The sequence below is a fragment of the Struthio camelus genome, chromosome 3, assembly GCF_040807025.1.
Source record: "Struthio camelus isolate bStrCam1 chromosome 3, bStrCam1.hap1, whole genome shotgun sequence".
NCBI lineage: Eukaryota > Metazoa > Chordata > Aves > Struthioniformes > Struthionidae > Struthio > Struthio camelus.
In genome coordinates this window covers 94,167,392-94,191,160 of record NC_090944.1, presented here as the reverse complement: position 1 = coordinate 94,191,160, position 23,769 = coordinate 94,167,392, and the positions used below count along the sequence as shown (strand labels likewise).

Sequence of the window (23,769 nt, the reverse complement as noted above, 5' to 3'; positions counted from 1 at the left end):
GGAAGATTGGACCAACAAGTATTGCATGATGTTTAACAAAGATAAAAGTGAAGTCCTGGACATGAGATGGAAAAATTCCAAGTAGCAGGATAGGCTGGGGGTCTAACTGGTGGGGGTATAGTTCTTCCAAAAAGGATTCTGGGAGTCCTGGTGGGCAGCAAGCTAAACTTGAGTCAGCGGTATGTCCTTGCAGCAATAAAGGCATTTCATGGGCTGCATCAGCAAGAGTGTAGCCAGCAGATCAAGGGATGGGATTATTCCACTCTATTTCAGGACACACCTGGAATACTGTGTCCAGTAGTGGTTCCCGCAGTTCAAGAGAGACTGAAAAAAAATGGTGAGAATCCAGTGGAGGGACATCTCCAGTAAAGTGGTTAGAAGGTTGAAGTACTTGTTGACGTATGAAGAAAGGTTGAAGGGATTGTGGTTTTTTTTCAGCCTAGAGAAGGGAAAGCTTAGGGCGAATCTAATCCCAGTCTTGCCATACCTAAAAGTTAGTTATAGAGAAGATCAGGGTGCTCTCATTGCAAGGACACTGGGTGACAGGAGAAGAGGCAGTGGGTACAAGTTGCTTCAGAGGAAATTTGTCTGGGTATAAGAGAAAAAAATTCTTTACCGTGAGCAAGTAAACATTGGAACATGTAGTGTGGAGAAGTGCTGGGTTCTCCCTCATTGGAAATGAGGGAGATTTCCTGGATGCGATCCTGTGCAACATGCTCTAGATGACCCTGTTTGAGTGTGTGTGTGTGTGGGGGGGGTTGTTGAACTAGATGGTCTCCAGAGGCCCCTTCCAACGTTGGCCGTTCTTTGATTCTATGAAATAGTCAGGAGTTGGTTTGAGGGGGGGCCCTGGATAACCTAATCTATGGCCCTATTTTCAACAGAAGACTGGACCAGATGAACTCCAGAGTTCATTTTTGTATGATTCCGTTTCTCTCTAGAGTCCAATGTTTGAGTTTTGACAAAACAAGTAAATATGAAAGGAGTGATTGGAGAGAGAGCTGGGATTGTTTAGCCTCGAGAAGAGAAGGCTCAGGGGGAGGAATCTTATCAGTGTGCATCAGTACTTGATTGGAGGGAGTATGGAAGGTAATACTGAGCAGAGCCTGGCTCTATCCAGTGAAATGGCAAGAGGCAGTGGCACAAAATGACACAGGAAATTCACAGAATCATTTAGGTTGGAAGGGACCTCTGGAGATCATCTAGTCCAACCTCCCTGCTCAAGCAGGGTCACCTAGAGCATATTTCCCAGGATCACATCCAGACGGGTTTTGAATATCTCCAGGGAAGGAGACTCCACTACCTCTCTGGGCAACTTGTTCCAATGCTCTGTCACCCTCACAGTGAAGAAGTTTTTTCTCAGGTTCAGGTAGAACTTCCTGTGGTTCAGTTTCTGCCCATTGCCTCTTGTCCTGTTGCTGGGCACCTGTTCCACTGAAACCTAAGAAAAACCTTTTTTTTTTTTTTTTTTTCCTTCACTGTGAGGGTGACTGAATACAGGAGCAGGTTGCCCAGAGAGGTTGTGGAGTCTCCATCCTTGGAGATACTTAGAACCCAACTGGACATGCTCCTGGGCAACCTGTGGTTGTTGATCCTGCTTTAAGCAACAGGGTTGGACTACTTGATCTCCAGAGGTGCCACTCAATCTCAGTGCTTCTGTGATTCTGCGGGAAAAAAAACCTTTCTTTCTGTCATATTACCAAAAAAAAAAAAAAATTATGTTGCTATCTGCCTTAATGAGCTTTTAAATTAAGATGAACTGCTAAGGTAAACACTGTACAAGGTTGAAAAGACTAATTCAGGTTGTAAACTTTCTGGTATGACTGCTTATCCTTAGGTGAATTTATTTTTCACTGGACAGAAAACAGAGTTCAAAGACGTGAGCCATGAAATAAGCAGAAAATTGTGTTTGGTCTGAATTTAATTTCTTGTGTTTCAGTGCTTTGCAACAAAGGGATCGTTTAAGTGCTTTTAGTGAAATTACAGTAGAATTTGCATGTTTCTGAGATGCTACTAATAAAATTCATCTCAACTTTGTGCTCTATTGTTAGAGTTCCTGAGCATGTTGAAAGACTTCTTTCATCGTTTTCTTTAATTAAGGTTGCCAAAGATTTAATGTCTTTAACTGTATTTTTCCTGTCCCCCTCTCTTAGGAAAGATAAACAAAACTTCCTTGTGAATCTTTTATAGTCAGTCAGAAACTCTTTAATATTTTTACCATTAGTGTTTGTTGAATTCTAGCTGTGCGTTTATATCTGTGTGAAGATGCAATAAATTTGTGTTTTTTACCTGTCAACAAGAGTATATTATCTTACAGGATTTTCCTGAGGCAGCTTGTATATTGCAAAAGTATAGAGCCATCTGTGAGGTGCATCTTGGCTTTGTTTTTAATTTTTTTTAAATCCCTCTGAAGAGAACGCATATAAGGGAACAGTAACATTAGGGTTGCTCTTACTATACATAGCTTTTCATCTTGATAGCTAAGTGTGCAGAAAATATTTTAGACAGGCTGCTAAATTATTCTTAGATCTGTGATAGCTGCAAGTGCAAAGTTCTTTCTCATCACCGGTGTTGCCAATGATACTGTATTTTTAGGAGTATTGTACATGAATGTTGTGTGTGTGTGTGTGTGTGTATCTATATGTATGTATATGGGAAGGGGGCATACATAGAGCTATTTATCCAGCTAAATTGTTAAATATTTGTTTATTGATGTGCACTCTGTCACATACGTGTTATGTTGAGGTTAACAAATTTGCAAAGTCAGGCTGTCAAATTAGGAGATGTCAGTCCACAAGTTGCTCGAGTAACTCGAGTTCTTCCCTTTCATGGATGTATTTAGTGAATCAGTAATTAGACTCCCGCTGGGATACTCTGGCCTTGTTCTGTGAACAGTAAGGGTGATAATCATGACATGAAGTAGCTGTTATGTTGGTTTAAAAAAAAACACTGAGCAGATCCAGGTTCTTGGTACTGTACAAATGATCAACCTCTGTACTGAATGTCCTTGTATTTGCCTTCAGGAGCTCTTAAAAATGTGGCTGGAAATGAGGATAGTGGTGTATAAGTAGTGTTAATGGAATACAGCCTCCCTTCTGAGTCCTAGTTTTAACATGCCTTGCAACGTATTTCATTTGTATATAGTTAGTGTGCTGGTTTCAGCAATCATACAAGGAAAGAGAAATTTTTTTTTTCTATGCAGTTTATCATGCACAATTAATCTAGGAAAGTATACAAATATCTGGAGAGTGCAGTAGTATTTTTTTAATGCAATTTTAAAGCCTAATATTACCTGATGCATACTTACTAGAGGAGGCAACACCTAATCAATATTTTATGGCATTGCTTGCTAGGCGTACGCTAGCTAGACTTTCAGATTGTTTAGCTCAGAAAAGTATCAGCATAAAGAAAGCAATAGCACAGAGATAACACATTCTTAAAATATAGCTGGTAACAAAGCAGGTTGGCTAGCTACTGGGATACCAGAAGTACACAGAGTTATTTTAAGTTACAATTCCACTTTGAAAAACCCATCTAGAGAGAGTTTCTCTTGTATGGGCTTGGGGAAAGCAGATAACGGCATGAGAGTTGAAGTAATCTCTTACTAATGCGGCTAAAATAGCTGATTTACTGCATCTGTTTCTAGAGAGAATGTTAATTTGGAAGTAAAATTAAATTAACTTTTAAAAGAAGTCCTTCCTCTTCCTACTACATATTCATTTTTCTCTCAAAGACAACTTCCAAAATTTTGCAAGCAATCTTGCACTAATACATATGGGTTCTCATATCTTGTACTGCTCTCTTTCCTCTTGGAAGAAAACTGATTTCCTGTTCCAGCCTTTCACCGAAAGGAATCGGCATCTTTTCATTCTAAAAAATGAAAATAAAACCGCGTTTGAAATACATCATTCGTTATTGGTTTGCCAGCCACTATTGTTGAAACATTTCTGTGCTTTACTACTACAGCTCTATCTGCAAGCTTTACCTGTTTATAGTCTTATGATTACACATCTTTGAAATTTTCTGTATTAATAATGTATGAGTATTAATAGCTACTGTTCAATGGAAATAATTATCAGTGAAGATGATGATGAACTTTTGACAGTGTGGTGGCAGTGAGAAATTAGTTCAGCTTGAATTCAAAGCAATAACAACAGAAGAAAAGTTCCAACTTGAACACCAGCAAGTGCTCTTTTTATAAAGAGAGTATACTGTCTCATTCAGAATGTAACTATCTTCAAGGAATTTGTGTACGTATTGCTTTGCTGTGCCTGGAAACCTGTTTCTTAGCCTTCAGCTCCCCAGAACTTAATTTTACCAATCCCTTTTTAAAATAAAGTGCTACCTAAATGACATGACTAAGTTCTCTGTCCTTTTTTTTTTTTTTTTTTTGCAACTAAAAAAAAAAAAGCCCTAAAAGAACACCTCGTTTTTTGAGCTCAGATGTTGCAATTAAATTTAGTTTCAGATCTTTTGATGTCAGCTGTCTCTCAAAGTTACATTGTTGATTTTTACGATGGGAGATGGCTGAATAAAGGGGAAGATTGTCACGCGTCCCAGGAATATGCTTTCAGCATCCTATTTTTGCTTTGTTGGATAGGTAAAATGTTTGCTGCTTTTTGTACTGACTTCTTAGGAGAATGAGGCTTGTGTAATCTTATTACATTCTTTTCTTTCTGAAAGTTGCTGAGGAAGGAAGAAAGCTACCGTTGTGTTAAATGTGGTTAAAATAGGCTATTGCATGCAAAAGAGGTTAAGCTTCTACGTGTTTCCTAAAAATAGGAGCCTATCTACAGAGAACAGCCCAATTAATGCTTTTGCTTAAGGGAGGCATGAATTATGTACTCTAACCTTTGTAGACACCAGAAAATCAAATTTTTGTCCGTTTTTCTCTGAATTCTCTGATACATGATGATGGGAAAGATCACTGCAGTCCCTTTCAGTAGGGAAATAGTTCTGGGGCTCGTAGAACGACATGCAGTATTTTTTATTGCAGTGTAAGCAAGAGCAGTATGAGGGGAAGGGGCTGGATTTTACTTATTTTTCCTTAACAGGAGAAAGGACAAATAAGTTGACCAAGTTTACATCAGTTTTGAGAGTATTCTTCCATGATACCGAGAAAAGTGTCCTGTTGTAGCAGAGGTGATCCTTCAGGCTGAAGCTTCATTCACTTTCTTTCATGTGTCTGTGAATAATTTGTTATTTGAATCCTGTTAATGGCAGGTGGCAAGCTGATGTTATCAGTCTATCGTACAGTGCAAAAGAGGACATTTGTTAATAATGCAGACTCCACAGTTCAAGCCTGTATTAAGATCTGTTGTCTTGTGGGCAAGTATAGCTTGAATGACTCTAGGACACAGGCAAAGAAAAGGAAAACTTTGAGGAAATACGTGTCATCGTTTGGAACCAGAGTATTTGGAGGAATGTCATTTGACAATATAATTATTGTTACTCATGTGGATTGTCTGTTTCAATTTTAATCTTTTTTTTTTTTTTTTTTTTTTTTTTTTTTTTAAGACCTCAGGATACCCATGGACCAGAACTGATACTACCTGCCAGTATCGAATTCAGGGAAAGCTGTGAGTATATAGTGAAGTTATAAACACTTACTTGCTGACATGTTTTTCTGCAATACTTTCAGGCAGTTTGAAAACCTGAATGAAATTTAAACATTGAAAAGAAAAATGTATAGATAATAGTTAATTCACTGATGTAATTGATTTTACTGGGGAGGGTGAAGAGACACTTTGTGTATTGGAAGGGGTTCATGCCTAATTCTGATTGTATTTCAAATCCCTATCTTCAGATACTGAAATTTAACTGGGGAAAAAATTGTTAATCCTACCTCCCACAGCATTACACTGAATTCATTCTCTTATATAGAGTTCTCCACATCTTGGATATTATGTTATATATTGGTCAAAAATCGAATTTATATAAAATCTCATAAGGTTAGGACTGTAAATTTTTGTCATCGTCTTAATCTCTCTGATTTTTTTAAGGTCCCAAATTTGGTAGAAAAATATCATACCAGAGATTGCTTAAAAATCTCATTTAGTTTCAAACAAACAAAAGACAAATCTTTAATGCAAAATTTCCTATGATAAGGGAGACAGGGAAACTTTGCATTTTCCTATTCCCTTGAGGCTGCAAATTTTCAACAAAGAGATAGGGAGTAGTATAGAAATGTTTCCTGATGTATCGGACTTTCTAGCTTTATATAAAAGTGTGTTGTTGTTGTACCTAAATTACTGCAGAATGTAACAGATGCAGGAATTTAAGCTCTAAATTAAGTTTACTCTGCTCTCCCCCCTTCTCCTCCAAAAAGGAATCTCCTTCACCCCAAGCTATAAAATGTTTTATTTCATTTTCTTCCTATCTTTGATTAACTAGAATGTTTTTTTTTCCCCTTCCCCCGCAGCTGAAGATGCCTTCTTATCTGCCATTATAAATTACACAAATAGCTCAACAGTTCATTTTAAATTGTCACCCACCTATGTTTTGTATATGACATGTCGGTATGTATTGTCAAGCCAGTACAGACCTGACATCACTCCTACTGAGCGTACTCACAAAGTCATTGCAATAGTCAACAAGATGGTGAACATGATGGAGGGAGTTATACAGGTGAGTTTCTCTACAAAAGCATATCAAGGGAGTTAAGCATACGTTGTAAATTATCTACTAACATTCTTAGCCTTGTTTTAGCATTTAATCAGCTACTGTCAAGGGTCAAACTATAACCTACATTGAATTTCCATCTCAGGATTTGTTTTCTTGTCGATGAAAAATGTGAGCTGCAAGGAACTCCCTCCTGAGCAATGTGGGTAGGGAGGGAATGTTGCCTTGAAGATATGTTCTATGACAGGAAATCCTTCTGTTCTCGAGAAGCAAAAATCTTTGCAAGCATTTCTGGTCATGAGTGCTTGAGAAACAAGTTGAATTTCCTTGTTAAGGAATATTGAGTAAGTAGCAGGTGTTTGCGTTGACTGAGTCTTGAAGGGGACATACTAAAAAGAAATGTGGCTTTTGAATTTTGATTCTGTTACCGTTGTAATTTCTGCAACTGCAAAAGCGGTAATAAAACTGGGCTTTTTTGAACTGAATTGGTACAACTGCTTTATGAAGAGAAATGTAAGTTATCAAGAGTTTTAATGTCTTACGCGTAGTCTGACACTGTTGCTATTACATACGCAAGACTTCCACTGAAGCACTGGGTGGGGTTCTGTTTTGTGTAGGAATGCAGGATCAGATCCAATTTTTTTTATTTTTTATTTTTTGTGAAATGAGAAAATACCTTGCATTGTTGTACTGTTGATAAACTGTAATGGTCATATCTTAAGAAAACAATGTTATATTTCAGGTTCACTTATTAATTAATTATTTTAACTTCTTTGTCTGCAGGGTTTTCTCAGAGGAAAAATTGAAATGCGTTTTTATAATTATTAAATCAGATATATTTGTTACAAAATATACTGCTGTAGTAACCTGTCGAGAGCAAGGATCCTACTGTGCTAGGCACTGTACAAACCTAACAAATATATTAATCGTACTGTAAAGAATTTGCAGTCCAAGTGAGTGTTAGGCAACAGGTTGATTAAGGGAGAAGAGAGAGGAGAAAAGTAAACAAGAAAAGAACGGCATGACTATCAAGGTCACGGCAGACCAAAACTGTTCAGCCTTTGTTCAGGTTTCAGAAAGCTTTAGTGCAGTTTTCAGTAGGGAGGATATAATAAGGAGACAGTTCTGTAAATAGTTACAACAAGCTCTTACCGTTCGTAGGAAAGAAAGAGAGAAATTGCCAGTGTTGAAGAATCTTCACAGTGAGAAGACAAGACTAGCCTTTCATGTGGGTTCTGAAACTTATGTCAGGTTGAAAGGTTGTTTGAATGTGAAATGAAGAACTAGTACACTGTTTTGATGCCATAGTAAATGGATATTTGATAAAATCAAAGTGATATCAAAAGTTTAAATAATCAGGTTCTGCTGTAAACATTATCTGTCTGTGGCAAGAGTGAGTTTTTTCAAGTCAGCAGACTGTTGCAGTAGTGGAGAACATGAAGTGCAAAGAACCTGAATGTTCAGCTGGAGGAATGGACAATAAAGGGTGGGCTTCAGTTATAACCTGGAAGTTACAGGGCTGAATCAAAGATGGTGACTCCGTTTACAGAACTGATTGATGTAAACTTGTAACAATACCCCTCACCAAAAAAAGTAGAGTGAGAGGAAAGGGGCAGTGGAAAAGGCAAGGAAAGGAAGCTCTGCATTTTGTCTCTGTTGAACTAAAATGGTTAACCATTTTAGCTGCTAGAAGAGACTTGAGAGGCAGGCTCCAATATCATTTTTCACAAAAACAAAGCAGACCAAAAATAAAAAAAAAAAAAAGGGTTCTGCAAAAACATTAATTACAGCACTGAGAAGGGCTTCACAGGTCAAGTCCAGCCTTTTGATTTTTTGCAAGCAACTATATCATCCTACTAATAACATCATGAAACTTGTGTTAAAGCCAAATGTTTGTCTGGACTATCCTTTGTGAAAGACCATTTCTGCAGCCTTACATATTTGTGGTTGCAATCTGATTTCCAACCTGAAGTTTAGGGAAGGCATCAACACAAAAATGGTAGCTGAATTTGTATTTTGTGAAAGATGTTATCCAGGTACGAGAAATGTATTGAAGAGAGTTGGGGATTGACACTGAAGAAAGTTGGGAGAAGGTTCCTTCAAATGCCATGCTGAAGAAGCTGGAGAAAACTAGGAAAAAATAGTAAATTACACATATGACAGAGTAGAACGTTCAGTGGTTAATGAGCTGAAGACAAAGTAGTACTGAAGCTTGGCCAAAAAGTTGTTGTTAGGTTGGACCTGTTTTAGTGATGTGTAAACGCTATTGGCTAAGCTAAATCAAATTACTTCATCTAGGTTGTAGAATGAGTGTTGATATTGATGGTTGTCACAGTTAAATTACTGTATAATAGCTTGCTGTATTACAGTAGCTTTTTTGTAGATCATGACCATAAAACATGCCTATACTGACAAGGATCTGAGGGTCTGAAAGGCTGCAGGAAAGACAGATGAGAGCAAGAGGAGAGAAATACCCAAAGCAGAGGGAAGCAAAGGGAAGATGCACAAACTCTTGTGCTGGACTGCAAATAAAAGAGAAGAGGTTTTAATTCTGCTTTTGCCTAAGTAGATCAGAAGGAAACTTGATAGCTTTCTAAAGTTACAGAATTAATTTATTAGCAAGTACTTCTTCAGTGACTTTTTTTGTACTCTTCGATGCATTAGTATATGTAAACAGTATAGAAGATGGCAAGGGAAGAAATTTTGGGGGAAACTATGAAAAGGCTGAGCGCTTTCATTAAAAATTTTGGAATAGGAACTTAAATTGTGTAGACAAGCCAAGTTTGTGTATTCTGATTTTTAAATTGCTTCATAGTATTTCTGATCCTCTGGAAATTTTAACACCTCCTTTTATTGTGTACCAACATATGTTCAATCAGTTCAGAGTTCCTTGGTTGGAAGGGGGGAAGAAAGAGAAAAGTAGTAGCAATTTGTTGTTGGAACTCTGAATAAAATTGCAATAATGAGCGCAAATGACACCTCAAATTTTGGTATCTGAGCTCACTGTGATGCAGATGGGAGAGAGCGACCTTTGCAGAAGGCCAGAAAGTGTGACCTAAGAGCTCAGTTTTAACTAAGCAGACAGGCATATCTGGTGTTTTTTAGTTTGCTTAGCTCAGTGTGCCATTTTGTGTACCATTATTTAAGAAGCTGTTAGTGTGATATTTCATTTGACTTCCTTTTTTGTTGCTTGAAACAATCTTTTTTGTTTTTTTAATTGAAAAGCCATGTATTAAATCTGTCCTTTTTTTGTTGTTTTTATTGTTTTTGTTTTGTTTTGTTTTTTGTTGGAGAAGTTTCTTTTGTCTCTGTTTTGTATGTGTTTGTATGTTGTCTTCACTGCAGCAGTGTGGACAAGTAGCTTCCTCAATCTGTTACTCATATGGCTAGTTACCCCATAGCCTGCAAAATGTTCTGTGGGGTTTCTGTGGTGCACTGAGTTTGGAATAACCGATGAGTCTGGTTTGTCAACTAGTAGAGGGCATTCCTTGAATTAACTGTGATGTGTGGCACTTCAGTTCTTAGCCGTTGTGCTACAAGTTCTACTGAAATAATTCCTTTTTTTTTAAAAGGGGCTCATTGCATCATAGCTATTGATTAATGCATCTGTGTATAACTGTGAACATAAGTGTTGTACCTTCATATTTAGTGTTTGATTTCTAAAACTATCATAATTGTTCACAAGTTTCTTTCTTCTATTCTGTTTGATTTCCTTCGTCCGTTTTTCTCCAGGAGGTAGACCAGGTTGATCAGGTAGGATATACTGCTGGGAACTGATCCTAGCTATGTTGGCTTAGCTCAGTTTCTCATGCTGCTTCCATATAAAAATACAATACTCAAAACAGCTGGACTTGAACGGTTCATAACACTCATTCAGCAACTGGAACATGCAGTACTAAAATCCTTTTTTGACTTTGCAACTTTTACGGCATTCCATAATTTCTGCTTAACGCACTTCAATGTGGATATGAAATGACCAAAGTTCTTTTTCTTCCCTTTATTTTCTTTTTTTGTTGTTTGTGGTTCCTATTCTTTGGATCTCATCTGAGGTTGCCTGGCCTGGCATTTGTGGTCGGGAGATGGTGAGATAGATCAGTACTTGATACTGGATCACTGGGTATCAAAACCTGTGAGTGCAGTATCAGGGGGCAATAGTGAATATGTGCTTAAAAAGCATACAGATTACCAGATACTGCATTCAGCTAAGCTGTCAGCTCTGTGTGACTAGCTACTTATGCCGTGGCTTTATTGCTACTGCTATTGGCAATGTAACGGAATTTTGTCTGTTCAATAAACATGTTAAAATTGAATTTATCAGTTACTGCAATTGCAATATTATATATAAACATTTTGCAAATATCTGGTATCTGAGATACATTTGGTGAAATGGGAAAAGGTACTGGTCTATCTTTGGAGGCTTTTGTAAGCTGCAGTGTCTCATCGGAAAGCTATTTCTCTGTATTGTTCCCTACCTCTTTCTACTTACAGAAACAGAAGAATATTGCTGGGGCACTTGCCTTCTGGATGGCAAATGCATCTGAACTACTGAATTTCATAAAGCAAGACCGAGACCTTAGCCGAATTACTGTGGATGCACAAGATGTTTTGGCACACTTGGTTCAAATGGCGTTCAAGTAAGGCTATCAAACCTCTGTTATACTGAACGTATTCTGCGTGTTAATATGACAGCTTTATTACCGTGGTTTTTAAAATCACTCCATGTTTTTGCCAGTTCTAGACACAGCAGTTGTTTTTTGTGTGGTGTTAAATACCTGAGAGGAGGACTGACAAGAGAGACTTATTTCTTTGGACAGCTATTTTCTTTTATGAATATGGATCACTAGGCTATAGGAGAAGTTTTATTTGCATCACTTTCCTCATGTTTCTTCATTAAAGGAATAAAAACCCGCAAGGATTTGCTGTTTTGAAGTTTGGTTGTTTATTTTGATTCTCATATTTGGCTGAATGAGAAGTTGAGAAGTCAGCCACTGTTTTTAGTACTAAATTTCTGTAGTTTTTACTTGCTTCAAGTATTTTAGTTAGTATTTGTAAACACCGAGCTTTAATTTCAGGGTGTTTAGAGAACAGCTTAATAGTAGCTGTTCTTGTGATAGAGGGAGCTGCAAACTTAACAGTTTCATGGAAATGTTACTTAAATTTGAATTTATGTTGGTTGCTTTCTCTTAATATAACATTTTTGTGGAGATGCAATGAAAACTTAATTTTACTGTTGATGTATAAATCTATGGCACTAAATATTTATGACCTATCAAGTTATGAACCTTGCACTTTTAAGAGCCTTCTAATTAGATTAATAATCTGCTCCTTTTATAATTCTCATAAATAGTGGTTTGCATAGTGGCTTTTGAAAACGTCATGTGAAGACAGGTTTGGGCTTGGGGTAAAAACAACCTATGCTAGTCAACTCAGTTAATCACAGTACTGTTCAATAGGATGTTTGTGAATGAAGTGTCCAGTGGAAAGGGAAATCCTCCAAGGAAAATATCCTCCGAGATGACAATGTTGACTGAGCAGAGTGCTAATTAATAATAAAAAAAGTTTAACTTTTGCACATCTCGAGATCTGTAATTTTTTTTTTCAGCCAGCATTGAACAAGCATTCTTCAGCAGGTTTGTGTTGCTGAGAGGAAAACTTAAAGAAGTTTCATTGAACCCCATACTTTGTTATCCTAGCAAGTCAGCTATTTTGCAGCACAATATTTATGAAGGTGGTTGTTGCCATAGAGCTGTTTTTAAAAAAAAAAAAAAAAAAAAAAAATTTAAGTTAATTTTTTCTTTTTTTATCTCCTGTAAATACACAATTATTTGTGTATGACTTCACAGATAAGTGTTTTTTACAGATGATTTCACTCTGAAAATCCATTAAGTTAAAGAAGAATCATAAATTCTGCCTTTTGCAAAAACTCACAACCAGATGCCTGCCTACGTTGTTAAGGACTTGTACCCATCCTTCCCCCACTTGTAGATTGTCTATTTTGCATACAATCTTGTCATGCTTTTCATAGCACAGAATTTAACCTTAATATTTTTTATATTGTGACAAGATTGAGAAACTTAACCATCTTTAACTCTTTAGCTTTATGGGTTGCTATATTATTCTGAACAGATACGGCATGAAACAGGCAGGATGAAAGTAATGTACCTGCTGCAAATGCCAGATGTTACTATTAAGACTGTTTTGCTGATGTTATGTGGTGTTTCCTAACATTTTTGGAAGAATAAGTAGAAGCAGTCATTGTGCCGTACAAACAGGATTTTAATGATAGTAACAATAATCCATGGCACATGTTTTCTTGGAAAAAATGCAGTTCGTTTTTACCAAGTTTGATAGCTTGTACAATTCCTTTTTTCTTTTTTTTTTTTTTTTAAGCCTTAGAACGATCTAGATTAAACACACACTTTTTCTCTTAAGCTCTTCAAATATTTTGAATAGCATTTACTCAAATAGAGCATGATGGTTTCGGATGGATGAAAAAGGATTTACCTGTGGTGTGTGAAACTTTGCTATCACTTTCTGAGCTGCTGAAAGGTATCAGAGAAGGACCAAACCACTTTGTACTCATACAGATTTTTTTTTTTTCCCATTGGTGAATTATGAGCAAGAGTACAATAAGGCAAGTAGCTATTTTGATAAAGTATTTTGACAATGTGATCCTCCATTTTTATATTGCCTCTAAGTGACTAATGACTGTTAATGAAGCTGTGACTTTTCCACCCCACATGAGTGCTTGCTATGAGTGTTTTGAAACAACTCTTTGCTGCTTCAATCTTCAGCCACTCTTTTTTTGGCAAACAGTATACTTCTATGGCTGGGAAGAAATAGCACTCTTTGCCCCTGGAGATGAGCAAACTGGGTATGAAAGAGTGTTGCTGACTTGTTACTGTGTGAACTCTCCCCTGAATACTTTGCTGTAACAAATTATTGTAATATTGTAACAAAAGTTATAGGATTTCAGATGGATTTATTAAACTTCAGGAGAACGGAACTGTGGAATATGTTTTTAGAAGGCAAATAAACTAGCATGACAGAAGCATGAAAAGAAATAAATCTGCTCTGTGAAAATGTTATTCAGTGGTAACAACTGACGTGCAACAGAGTTGATTGAGCTTCCAACAGCTGTTTTTTTATAACAATTGAAAGTATTACATAAAAAATGTTACCAGTGAAACAGAAAGCAGAGTTGTAGACCAAGGAAATATTTCATGGCTTTCTATGTAATTATAATTTGATTCTCTTTTAACTTCAGTTCTTAACAGGAAATACGTAAATGACTTATGAAAAACAGCGTTAAAAATGTTTTAATGAAAAATGTTAAATTATTAGAAGTGAAGGAATATTAAAACAAAGTTACTTTTCATTTCACTCTAGTTAAAGATAAGAGAAATACAAGGATCAAAAATTATTTTTCACAGAAGCGTAGGACAATTTTGGAATTTTATGTGTTGGCTCAGAATAGAATAACTGTTTTCTTCAGTACTGTTCTTGTTTGAAATAAAAGGAGAAAAGTAAATGTCTGCTTAAGTAATCATCAAGGACCAACATTTGGCTTAACAACATACATCTCTTTATAAAAGCATATGACCGTCACTTGCCTATGTGGTAGCAATGTTGTATTGAAGTGGCCAAGTTGGTTCCTTGCTGGATTAATTCTTTTGCTAACTTTTCCAGAAAAGGCATAGAGCTGGTCTTCTATGTCCTTTTGAAAAGTATTATTTGATATTCAGTATAGTCACATGCATAAGACTGTGATTTCAGGTATCTTAGGATTTACTAGATCTCTTTTCAGAAGCATGCATAATGAGCATATGCAGGATGTTAAAACTCCGCTTTTTTCCCTTCCTCACAGGTACCTGGTTCATTGTCTGCAGTCAGAGCTTAACAACTACATGCCAGCATTCCTTGATGATCCAGAGGAAAATAATCCTCAGAGGCCTAAAATAGGTTAGACTGCTTGATCTTGTTTCATCTCTTCTAAACCATACAGTTAATTAGTAATAAGCAAACAGAATTGTTCTTAACACTATGTGACATTTACAGGTTACCCTAAGCCCTGAGAACTGTCTCTATACAGCTAATTCAAACAGTATAAAAAGATCACGATGATGTTTACATGATATGTGTTGATTTAAAAATCGTATAATAACTTAGGTTGCAAGGGACCTCTGAACATCATCTAGTCCAACATCTATCTTAAGGCAGGGTCAACTAGATCAGGTTGTTCAGGGCATTGTCCAATTGAGTTTTGAATCTCCATGTGAGGGTGGAGATTGCACAGCATCTTTGAGCAACCTGTTCCAGTGTTCAGCCACCCTCATGGTAACAAAAAAAAAAAAAACCTTTCCTCTATCTAATTGAAATTTCTCATGTTGCAATTTTTGTGTGCGTTTTTGCCTGTTTTTCTATTGTGTCACTGTACACCTTCAAGAAGAGTCTGTTTCTTAACCCTGCCTTTAGGTAGATGAAGACAGCAGTAAGTTCTGCACTTAACTTTCTCTTTCCCCAGGCTGAACCAAACTCACTTCTCTGTCTCTCTTTGCATGTCTGTTGGTCCAGCCTCCTAATCATTTTGGTGGCTCTCTGCTGAATTTGCTCCAGTAGGTCAGTGTCTGGGGCCCTGATGACAAAGGACACAGAGAAGGCTGAGGTTCTGAATGCCTCTGCCTCAGTCTTTACTGGTAAGACTGGCCTTCAGATATCCCAGACCACAGAGACCAGGGAGTAAGTCTGGAGAAAGAAAGACTTTGCCTTGGTGGAGGAGGATCGGGTTAGGGATCACTTCAGCAAAGTGGGCAGCCACAAGTCCACGAGGCCTGATGGGTTGCATCCCAGAGTGCTGAGGGAGCTGGCCAGTGTCACTACAAGGCCGCTCTCGATGCTCTTGGAAAGGTCATGGTGATGGGGAGAGGTACCTGAGGACTAGGAGAAAGCAAATGCCCTTCCAGTCTTCACAAAGTGCAAGAAGGAGGATGCAGGAAACTTCAGGCCAGGCTGCCTCCCCTCGATCCCTGGGAAGCTGACAGAGCAGCTGATGCTGGACACCATTTCCAAGCGCATGAAGGACAAGAAGGTGGTGAGGAGCGGTCAGCATGGACTGACAAAGGGGACAGCACGCTTGCCCAACCTGAGAGCCTTCCACGAGGGAAGGACTGGCTGGCTAGAGGAAAGGAGAGCAGTGGGTGTTGTCTACCTTGACTTGAGTAAGGCTTTCCACGCTGCCTGCCCTCCCATGCCCTCAGAGGCAAGCTGAGGAAGCAGGGGAGACACGAACACACGGCAAGGTGGATTGAAAATGGCTGAACGGCACAGCTGCGAGGGTTGTGATGAGTGGTGCAAAGTCTAGGTGGAGGCCAGTAGCTAGTGGTGTACCCCAAGGATCAGTGCTGGGGTCTCATATTGTTTCACTTACTCATCAGTGGCGTGGATGAAGGGACGGAGAGCACCCTCAGCAAGTTTGCTGATGATACAAAACAGAGAGGAGTGGCTGACGCATCAGAGGGTCGTGCCATTGAGAGGGCCCCCAATTGGCTGGAAAAATGGGCAGAGAGGAACCTCCTGAAGCCCAGTAAAGGGAAGTGCAGAGTCCTCCCCCTGGTAGCCCCATGCACCAGTACAGGCTGGGGGCCAATGTGCTGGAAAGCAGCTCTGCAGAGAAGGACTTAGGAGTCCTGTTGCAGAGCACGTTGACCACGAGCCAGCAAAATGTGCCCTTGGGACAAAGAAGGCCATTGGTATCCTGGGCTGCGTTAGGAAGAGTGTTGCCAGCAAGTTGATAGAAGTGATCCTTCTCCTTTACTGAGCTGTGATGAGGCCACACCCGGAATGCTGGGTCCAGTTCTGGGCTCTATAGCACAAGAGAGATGTGGAGCTACTGGAGTGAGTGCAGCAAAGGGCTGCTAAGATGACTAAGGGACTGGAGCACCTGTGATGAGAAAAGGCTGAAAGAGCTGGGACTGTTTAATCTGGAGAAGATAGACTGGTAGGGGGCATCTTACTAATGCACATAAACACCTGAAGGGAGAATGTAAAGAGGATGGGTCATACCCTTTTCAGTGGTATGAAAAGGGTGCCCAGTGACGGAACGAGAAGCAACAGGCACAAACTGAACCACGGAAAGTTCTATCTGAACATAAGGGAAAATAGAAAAAGAACTTTTTTTTCTTTTTTTATTGTGAGGGTGACTGAACACTGACACAGATTGCCGAGAGAGGTTGCGGAGCCTCCATCCTTGGAGGTATTCAAAGGCCGTCTCTCTGGGTCCTGTGCAAGGTGTTCTAGGTGAGCCTGCTTGAGCAGGGGCATTGGACTAGATGCTCTCCGGAGGTCCCTTCCAACCTCAGTCGTTCTGTAATTCTGTTATCATCTTTGTGCTGGGGAGTCCAAAACTGAACACTGCATTCCAAATGCTGTCTCGCAAATACTGAATAAAGGGGAAGGATCCCTCAATCTGCTGGCTGCGCTTTTGCTAATTTAACAGCTTAGTTTGTGACTGACTGCCTTAATGCAAGGAGACACTGCTAAATCATGTCCAACTTGTCTACCAGGATCTATACATATTTTTATGCAATGCTGCTTTCTATCCATTTGGTACCCAGCCCCTACTGTTGCATAAGGTTATTCCTTCCTAGATGCAGGATTTGGGTTGCCTTTGAACTTCATGAAGTTCCTATCAGTCCATTTCTTCAGCCTGTTGAGGTCCCTCTGAATAACAGCCCTACCCTTCAGTGTGTGAAAGCTCACCCTAACCTGGTATCATCTGTGAACTTTGAGAATGCACTCCATCCCATCATCCAGGTATTTAATAATATCATTGGCCCCAGTGTCGATCCATTAGGGAAAACCACTAGTAACTGACTGTCAGTTGGGCTTTGTACCCTGATTACAAACCCTTTGAGCTCATTGGTCTAGCCAGTTTTCTACCTGCCTTATCATCTGCCTTTCTAGTCCTTATTCCACAGATTTCATTGCAAGGATGCTGAGACTATGTCAAAGGCTTTGTTAAAGTGGAGTTTACAACATCCAGTGCTGTTCTCCTGTCTACTAAGCCAGTCACCTTTTCATAGAAGGTGATCAGGTTGATCATGTGCAATTTGTCATTCATAATCCATGCTAGCTATTTCCAAACCCCTTATGCACCTGGAAATGAGGGACTGAGGTTAACCTGAATGGCTTTGTAGATCCCTGGTCCTCGTTCTTGCCCCTCTTGAAAATGAGTGCAACGCTTGCATTTTTCCAGTCATCAGGAAGCTCCCCTGGTGCCATGATATTTGAAAAACACTAGTGGCCTTGCAGTAATGTCAGCTAGCTCTGTCAGCAGCTTCGGATGCCTCCCTTCTGACCCTGTAGACTTGTTTATGTCCAGTCTGGTTAAGTGGTCCCTAATTTGATCTTCCTCTATGCCTGTGGGTTCCACAGCCTCTGTTACTAGGCCCACAGACCTGACCAGTGAAAACCTGAAGCAGAAAAGCAGTCGAGTACCTCTGCCTTTTTCATGTCCTTTGTTATTAGGTATCCAGCTCCAATGAGTTGTGTGGCCACATTTTTCTTAGCCTTCAGTTTCCTGCTAATGAACTTAATAGAAGCCATTCTTGTTGCCCTCTGCATCCTTTGCTAGTTCCAACATCAGCTGCTCTTTGACTTATCTTAACTCCATTCTTGCATGCTTGGGCAATGTCTCTGTATTCCTGCCAGAGAGCCCATCCCCACTTCCACCTGTGTATTTCCTTTTCTGTGTTTGAGATCAGTTGATAATTCCTTGTTTCTGTATGCTAGCCTTCTGCTATGCTTGTTTAACTTTCGGCACATTGGGATTGACGTTTCTTGAGCTTTGGGGAGGTTGTTCTTGAAGATCAACCAACCGTCTTGGGCCCCTGTGTTCTCCAGAGCAGTCTCCTGTGAGAGCCTGCTAAGCAGATCCCTGAACAAGTTAAAACATGCCCTCTCTGAAGTCCAGGGCTGTAATTCTACTATTTATCTTGCTTGCTTCTCTCCAGGATTTTGAACCCTGTTATCTCATGGGCACTGCGATCAAAGCTGCCTTTGACTTTCACATCTCCAATCTCTTCTTCTTCCTACTTTGTGAGTAACAGGTCCAGCAGAGCATCTCATGTAGTCAGCTGATCAGTGACCTGCATAAAGAAATTGTCACCAACATACTCCAGAAAGCTCCTGGATTGATTGTGCCAGCCCTATTATCCTTCTAACAGATATTGGGGTGACAAGTCCCCTGTGAGTACCAGGGTCTGGGCTTCCCTGAATTGTCTTCAGAAGGCTTCATCTTCTACTTGATCAGGTGGTCAGTAACAGACATCTAACACTATGTCAGCTTCTGTGGACTGTCCTCTGATCCTTATCTACAAGTTGTCGACTGGCTGATCACTTGAACCAAAGCAAAGCTTGTTGCATTTGAGCCACTCCTTTGCAACACCACCTCCTTGCCTTCCTGGGCTGTCTTTGCTAAAGAGCCTCCATCTGTCCATGGCAGCACTGTGTTTACGTGTGCTGTCCTACCATGTCCCTGTAATCCCAGCTCAGCTACTGTGCACAGACTTGTTATTCCTCTTGCTTTCCGTGCTGAGTGCCTTCATGCTCCTAGACGTGCCCCTTTCATGGGGAAAGTGTGAGAGCCTCCTACATGATGTAGCCTGACAACTGTGGAAGAAATTGGAGAACTTGAATATTCTTTAAGTCTGAATGAAATAATTAAATGGGGTAGGAAGAGTTAAAGTATTGACTAAACTGCAAAAAGTATTTGTAACAAATTTCATACTTGCTTCCTGATTGTTTGGGTATTAAGCTTGCTGTAATTGTTTTCTTCTGTGTTGAGTGTTCAAGGAAGGCTATAAAGATGTATTGTTATGTATCTAGTGTCCTGTACTGCAAAAAGGAAAACTTGGATTTTTTTTGAGATACGAGTCCTGTAAAAAGTAGCAATCTGACATTTGAACAGTTAAAACTATGCTACATGTTAGGGAAAAAAAGGGAGAGATGATGATGTTCATTATTTCAGTTATTTTGAAGTTGCTTTGTTGGTTTCTAACTTGAAACACATAGATAATTTCTTTCAGCCATGCTTCTCTTTTTCAATGCCAAAGAACTGAATTTGGCAGTCTCTCTAACAGGGATTTCAGATGCAACTATTGCCTTAAAAGACTTGGAGATAAATGTTCTACATGGGTTAATGCATTCTACCTGGAAGCATAAAAGAATATTTGTTCTTAGTGAAGCTACCAGGAAGCGCCTATTGCTTATTACATAACATTGCAGTGAAATAATGGACAAAAGAAATTAAAATAATATTTAAAAAATCTAATGTCTAATCGAGGGGTGCTTTCTGCAATTTTTGAAGTACATCATGCAATGCAAATGATTTTTGCTGAAATTCTTGACTACCGTTTGTAGTTAACTAAAGAGTTATGGAATAATTGCAATAGACATTTGAAACAGTGGAATATAAAGGTTTTAACATGTTACTAGAAATAATAGGAAAATGAATTTAAGCGCTGAAATGAGGATATGATTTGAATGTCAGATACAACCAATGATATACTTGTAAAAATTAGCTCTTGTATTTAGTATAGTTCAGAAGTTACTAAAAAAAATTAACTATAAGTTAAATGTTGTTGAATCTCAAAAAATTACAGAAAAACCATGAAGTGACAGATTTATTTCTAAAAGTGCATATAACTTAAATTTATTTGGGTTCTACCTAGTATTAACCAACTTGGATTGAGTGTGTCTCCATATTAGTGTTTGTGGCCTAAACCAGTTGTATGCTGTGTTATGTAAATTGATGTGCTTTTTGCTTTATCTCTGTAGATGATGTCTTGCATACACTGACTGGAGCTATGTCCCTGTTGCGACGATGTAGAGTGAATGCTGCACTGACTATACAGCTCTTCTCTCAGCTATTTCATTTTATCAACATGTGGCTTTTTAACAGATTAGTTACTGACCCAGATTCAGGGTTATGTTCACATTACTGGGGAGCCATCATTCGTCAACAGTTGGGCCATATTGAAGCCTGGGCAGAAAAACAGGGTTTAGAATTAGCTGCTGATTGCCACTTAAGCAGAATAGTGCAGGTGAGTGTTTCCACTTCTCATTAACAGTCTTAAAATAATTGTGCGTTCAGAGAGGGTTTTTATATATTGCACGTTCCTGGAGAATAGCTTGTTGACAAGTGTAGTTTGGAGTGGTACCTCTGGAACACTGAGGTAGCATGCAAAGATACAAAATGTGTCTTTGATGTCTTTAATATTAAAGTTATAAGTGAAATTAACACTTAGTGATTTTTAGCTAAAATGCTATTCGGTTTCTGCTTGTTGTACTGAGCTATAACTAGTTGAACAGAGACAAGAAGGGTAGGTGAAAAACTGATATGCCTGATTTGTAATAGGTTTAGTACTCATTTGTCTTACAGGTACAGGAGATGTAGGTAATGGTTATTTTGGAGAAACTTCTGTTGCTTTTGTAGCAAATCTGGCTTTCCACTGTTTGTCTTCTCCCATCTCTTGACTAAAGAAAATTCAGAAACAAGGGCTAAAGCTTCATTCTTGTTTGGATTTGTCTCATGTGACTTTTCTTTTTTCCCCTGCTCTCAGGCAACCACATTGCTTACAATGGACAAGTACTCACATGCTGATGTTCCAAATATTAACAGTACCTGCTTTAAGTTGAATTCTCTGCAGCTACAAGCTTTGTTGCAGAATTATCATTGTGCTCCAGATGAACCGCTTATCCCAACAGTAAGTCTCTTCTCTTGGTTTGTGTGCTGTTTAACATACCTGAGGAGCATGGACTTAAAAATAGAAACACTGTGGTTGAAAATGGCCATCTTACTGTTTGAATGGTTTGGTGGTGTTATGAGAACAGTCAGAGTGGGCCTTCTGTTCTTCCATGTACTAAGAAGTATTTACTGGTGGTAGCAATCTGCTCCTGGACACCATAATTTGTGGGTGTGCTTCACTGGAACTCAAGCAGGGTATTGCCAAAAATCTCTTAGGACAGTTCTGAAGGTAAGGTGTCACCGTATTTGCTGAGCATGCTCCAAGAGATGTCACTGCATCTTACACCGTTTGTGGAGGAAATCCAGTAAGGTGGTAGAGGAGAGGTGCATAGAGCACTCTACTTCCAAAAGCCAGTTGCAAGTATAGCCACAAGGAACAAGGAATAAAATTGTGACTGTAGAAATCGAATGAAAGAAGCTGGGCCTACTCAGTGCTTTTTTTATATGTGAATTGTAAAAATTCATGAATTTCTGTTCCTTTGTAAAGGCAGTGGACAGTATCTTCAGATGAACCAATTGATACATGAAACCTCTATTTTTTTTTTTTTTTTTTAGAGAGAGAGAGAGAGAGAGAGAGAGAGAGAGAGAGAGATGTTGCTTTCTGAACTGATTTTTGTCCTGATATATAAGGGATATATCTGACTATTCTAAACCTTACCCCTGGACAAAAATCTTTTTGGCAAAAGTCAAAAGAGGTTTTGTATTCCTTGCAGAATTGTAATCATATATGGGGGAAAAGTAAACTAAACTCTGAATTACAGGATAGTTGATTGATCTCAAAAATCTTAAAAGGTGAAGATAATCTAATATTAATATAACTGAACATGTTGTCTGCAAAATCTATTTTTAATAATTTTGGATATGTCTATTTATTAAATCAAAGATAGCAGTATAATACTCCTAAAGGTCTTAAGCAGCATTTATAACTTGGGTAGAGTTGATTTTGTATATTGGCTACCAAAACGAAGTATCTTTTCACAGAAGAATATAGCTTATTCTTCCTGTTTGCACATAGGTAGAATTCCACAGTTTTTTTGTTGTTGCTCTTTAGAGCCCTCCAAAGAAATATAGTGCTGAATTTGATGATCATCCTTGTTTCAGAGGGAGGATTACAAAATGGTCAGTTTTTCCTGTTGTGGTGAAGTGGTGTTTGGGACTTCCTTACTCCTTGTTAAGAAAGGCATGTACACTTGAATTCTGACTTATTGCTGCCAAATATGAAAAATTTCAAGGCTTGCAATTTATTCAAAGGAGTATAAATTCACATATTTTAGTTTGATATAATTCTTTTTTAAACTATCACCTTTTATGGTAAAAAGGCTCTTCTCAAAGAGCACTTCTTAAAGACAGACAGAATTTATCTGACTTCCTGCTAGGAGTTTGTTCTCAACTAAATGCTCAATTTGAGCACATGCATGTTTGTCTTGACTGCTTTTTTGAATTGTGCCCAAGTAATAGAATTGCCTGATTAGACTTCCAGATTCTGCGTTGCTCTTTAGTGCAACTGAGATGAGGTTAAGATCAAACTATTAAGCTGATCTTGGGAGCCAAATAAAAGATGCGAAGAGAGACTCAAAATCATGCCTGAGTATTTGGTAAAGCAAATACTCTGTGGTAAAGGAATCCATACGTAATATTTGTAGCAGCTTCAGATAAATGAATTGTAATAATTTATAGCCTGATGATAGCAAACTCGCATACCTCAGGGATGAGTTCTCGTCCAGAAGAATTGCTAATTATCTAGTGGTAAAGATATTTTTAAGTATTGTTGCTGCGTGGTCAGTGCAACACAGTGGTGAGTCAAACCTGGGGTGGTTTCTTGGTTCCTGTGGTGGAGCAGGCAACTCTGAAGATGCAGAGTGTTTGGAGAATGACTGCTGCCATCTTTTAAAAAGTTCACTGCCTACAGCATTTTTTATTTCAGTAATGCAAGCTTACCAACTGAAAGCCTTCACATAAAAACTTATCTTGAACACCATAGGTTGTCAAAGGAAACAAAAAATGGAGCAACTGCTTGAATAAAAAGATAAAAGTCTTTCCGTTGTATGCTCTTTTGAATAAATTTGAGAAGAGTAGAAGAATATAGAAACATAAAATGCTGCTTGAATCTTAACTTTTTGGGAAGTTGTTAGGACTTTGATATTTCTTAACTTCTGAATGAATTTAATGCGGTGTAGTAATATATGTATCCTGTAGAACTCTTAGAGGACTCAACTAAAATGTAGTTGGAAGACTACTGGTGTTATGCGCTGCCACAGTAGCTACGTTGTGAAAAGCACACCGGTTTCACAGAGCTTTCTGCGATAGTAAGAGGAACAGTTGTGTACCAACTGTAAAATATG

At 38.6% G+C, this 23,769-nt stretch overlaps 1 protein-coding gene across 35 annotated transcripts in view; it reads left to right on the top strand.

Moving 5' to 3' along the window:
• AFDN (afadin, adherens junction formation factor) overlaps positions 1-23,769 on the top strand; it is a 142,623-nt gene that overhangs the window by 68,323 nt on the left and 50,531 nt on the right. For 22 of the 35 annotated variants that reach the window (XM_068939151.1, XM_068939150.1, XM_068939164.1 and 19 more), the window contains 7 exons: positions 5,518-5,579; positions 6,422-6,627; positions 10,354-10,374; positions 11,110-11,255; positions 14,489-14,583; positions 20,458-20,723; positions 21,243-21,386. In XM_068939151.1, coding sequence (XP_068795252.1) covers positions 5,518-5,579; positions 6,422-6,627; positions 10,354-10,374; positions 11,110-11,255; positions 14,489-14,583; positions 20,458-20,723; positions 21,243-21,386 — 940 coding nt within the window. The remainder of the gene's footprint in view (positions 1-5,517; positions 5,580-6,421; positions 6,628-10,353; positions 10,375-11,109; positions 11,256-14,488; positions 14,584-20,457; positions 20,724-21,242; positions 21,387-23,769) is intronic. The other 13 variants (XM_068939173.1, XM_068939172.1, XM_068939148.1 and 10 more) reach the window with 1 other exon arrangement.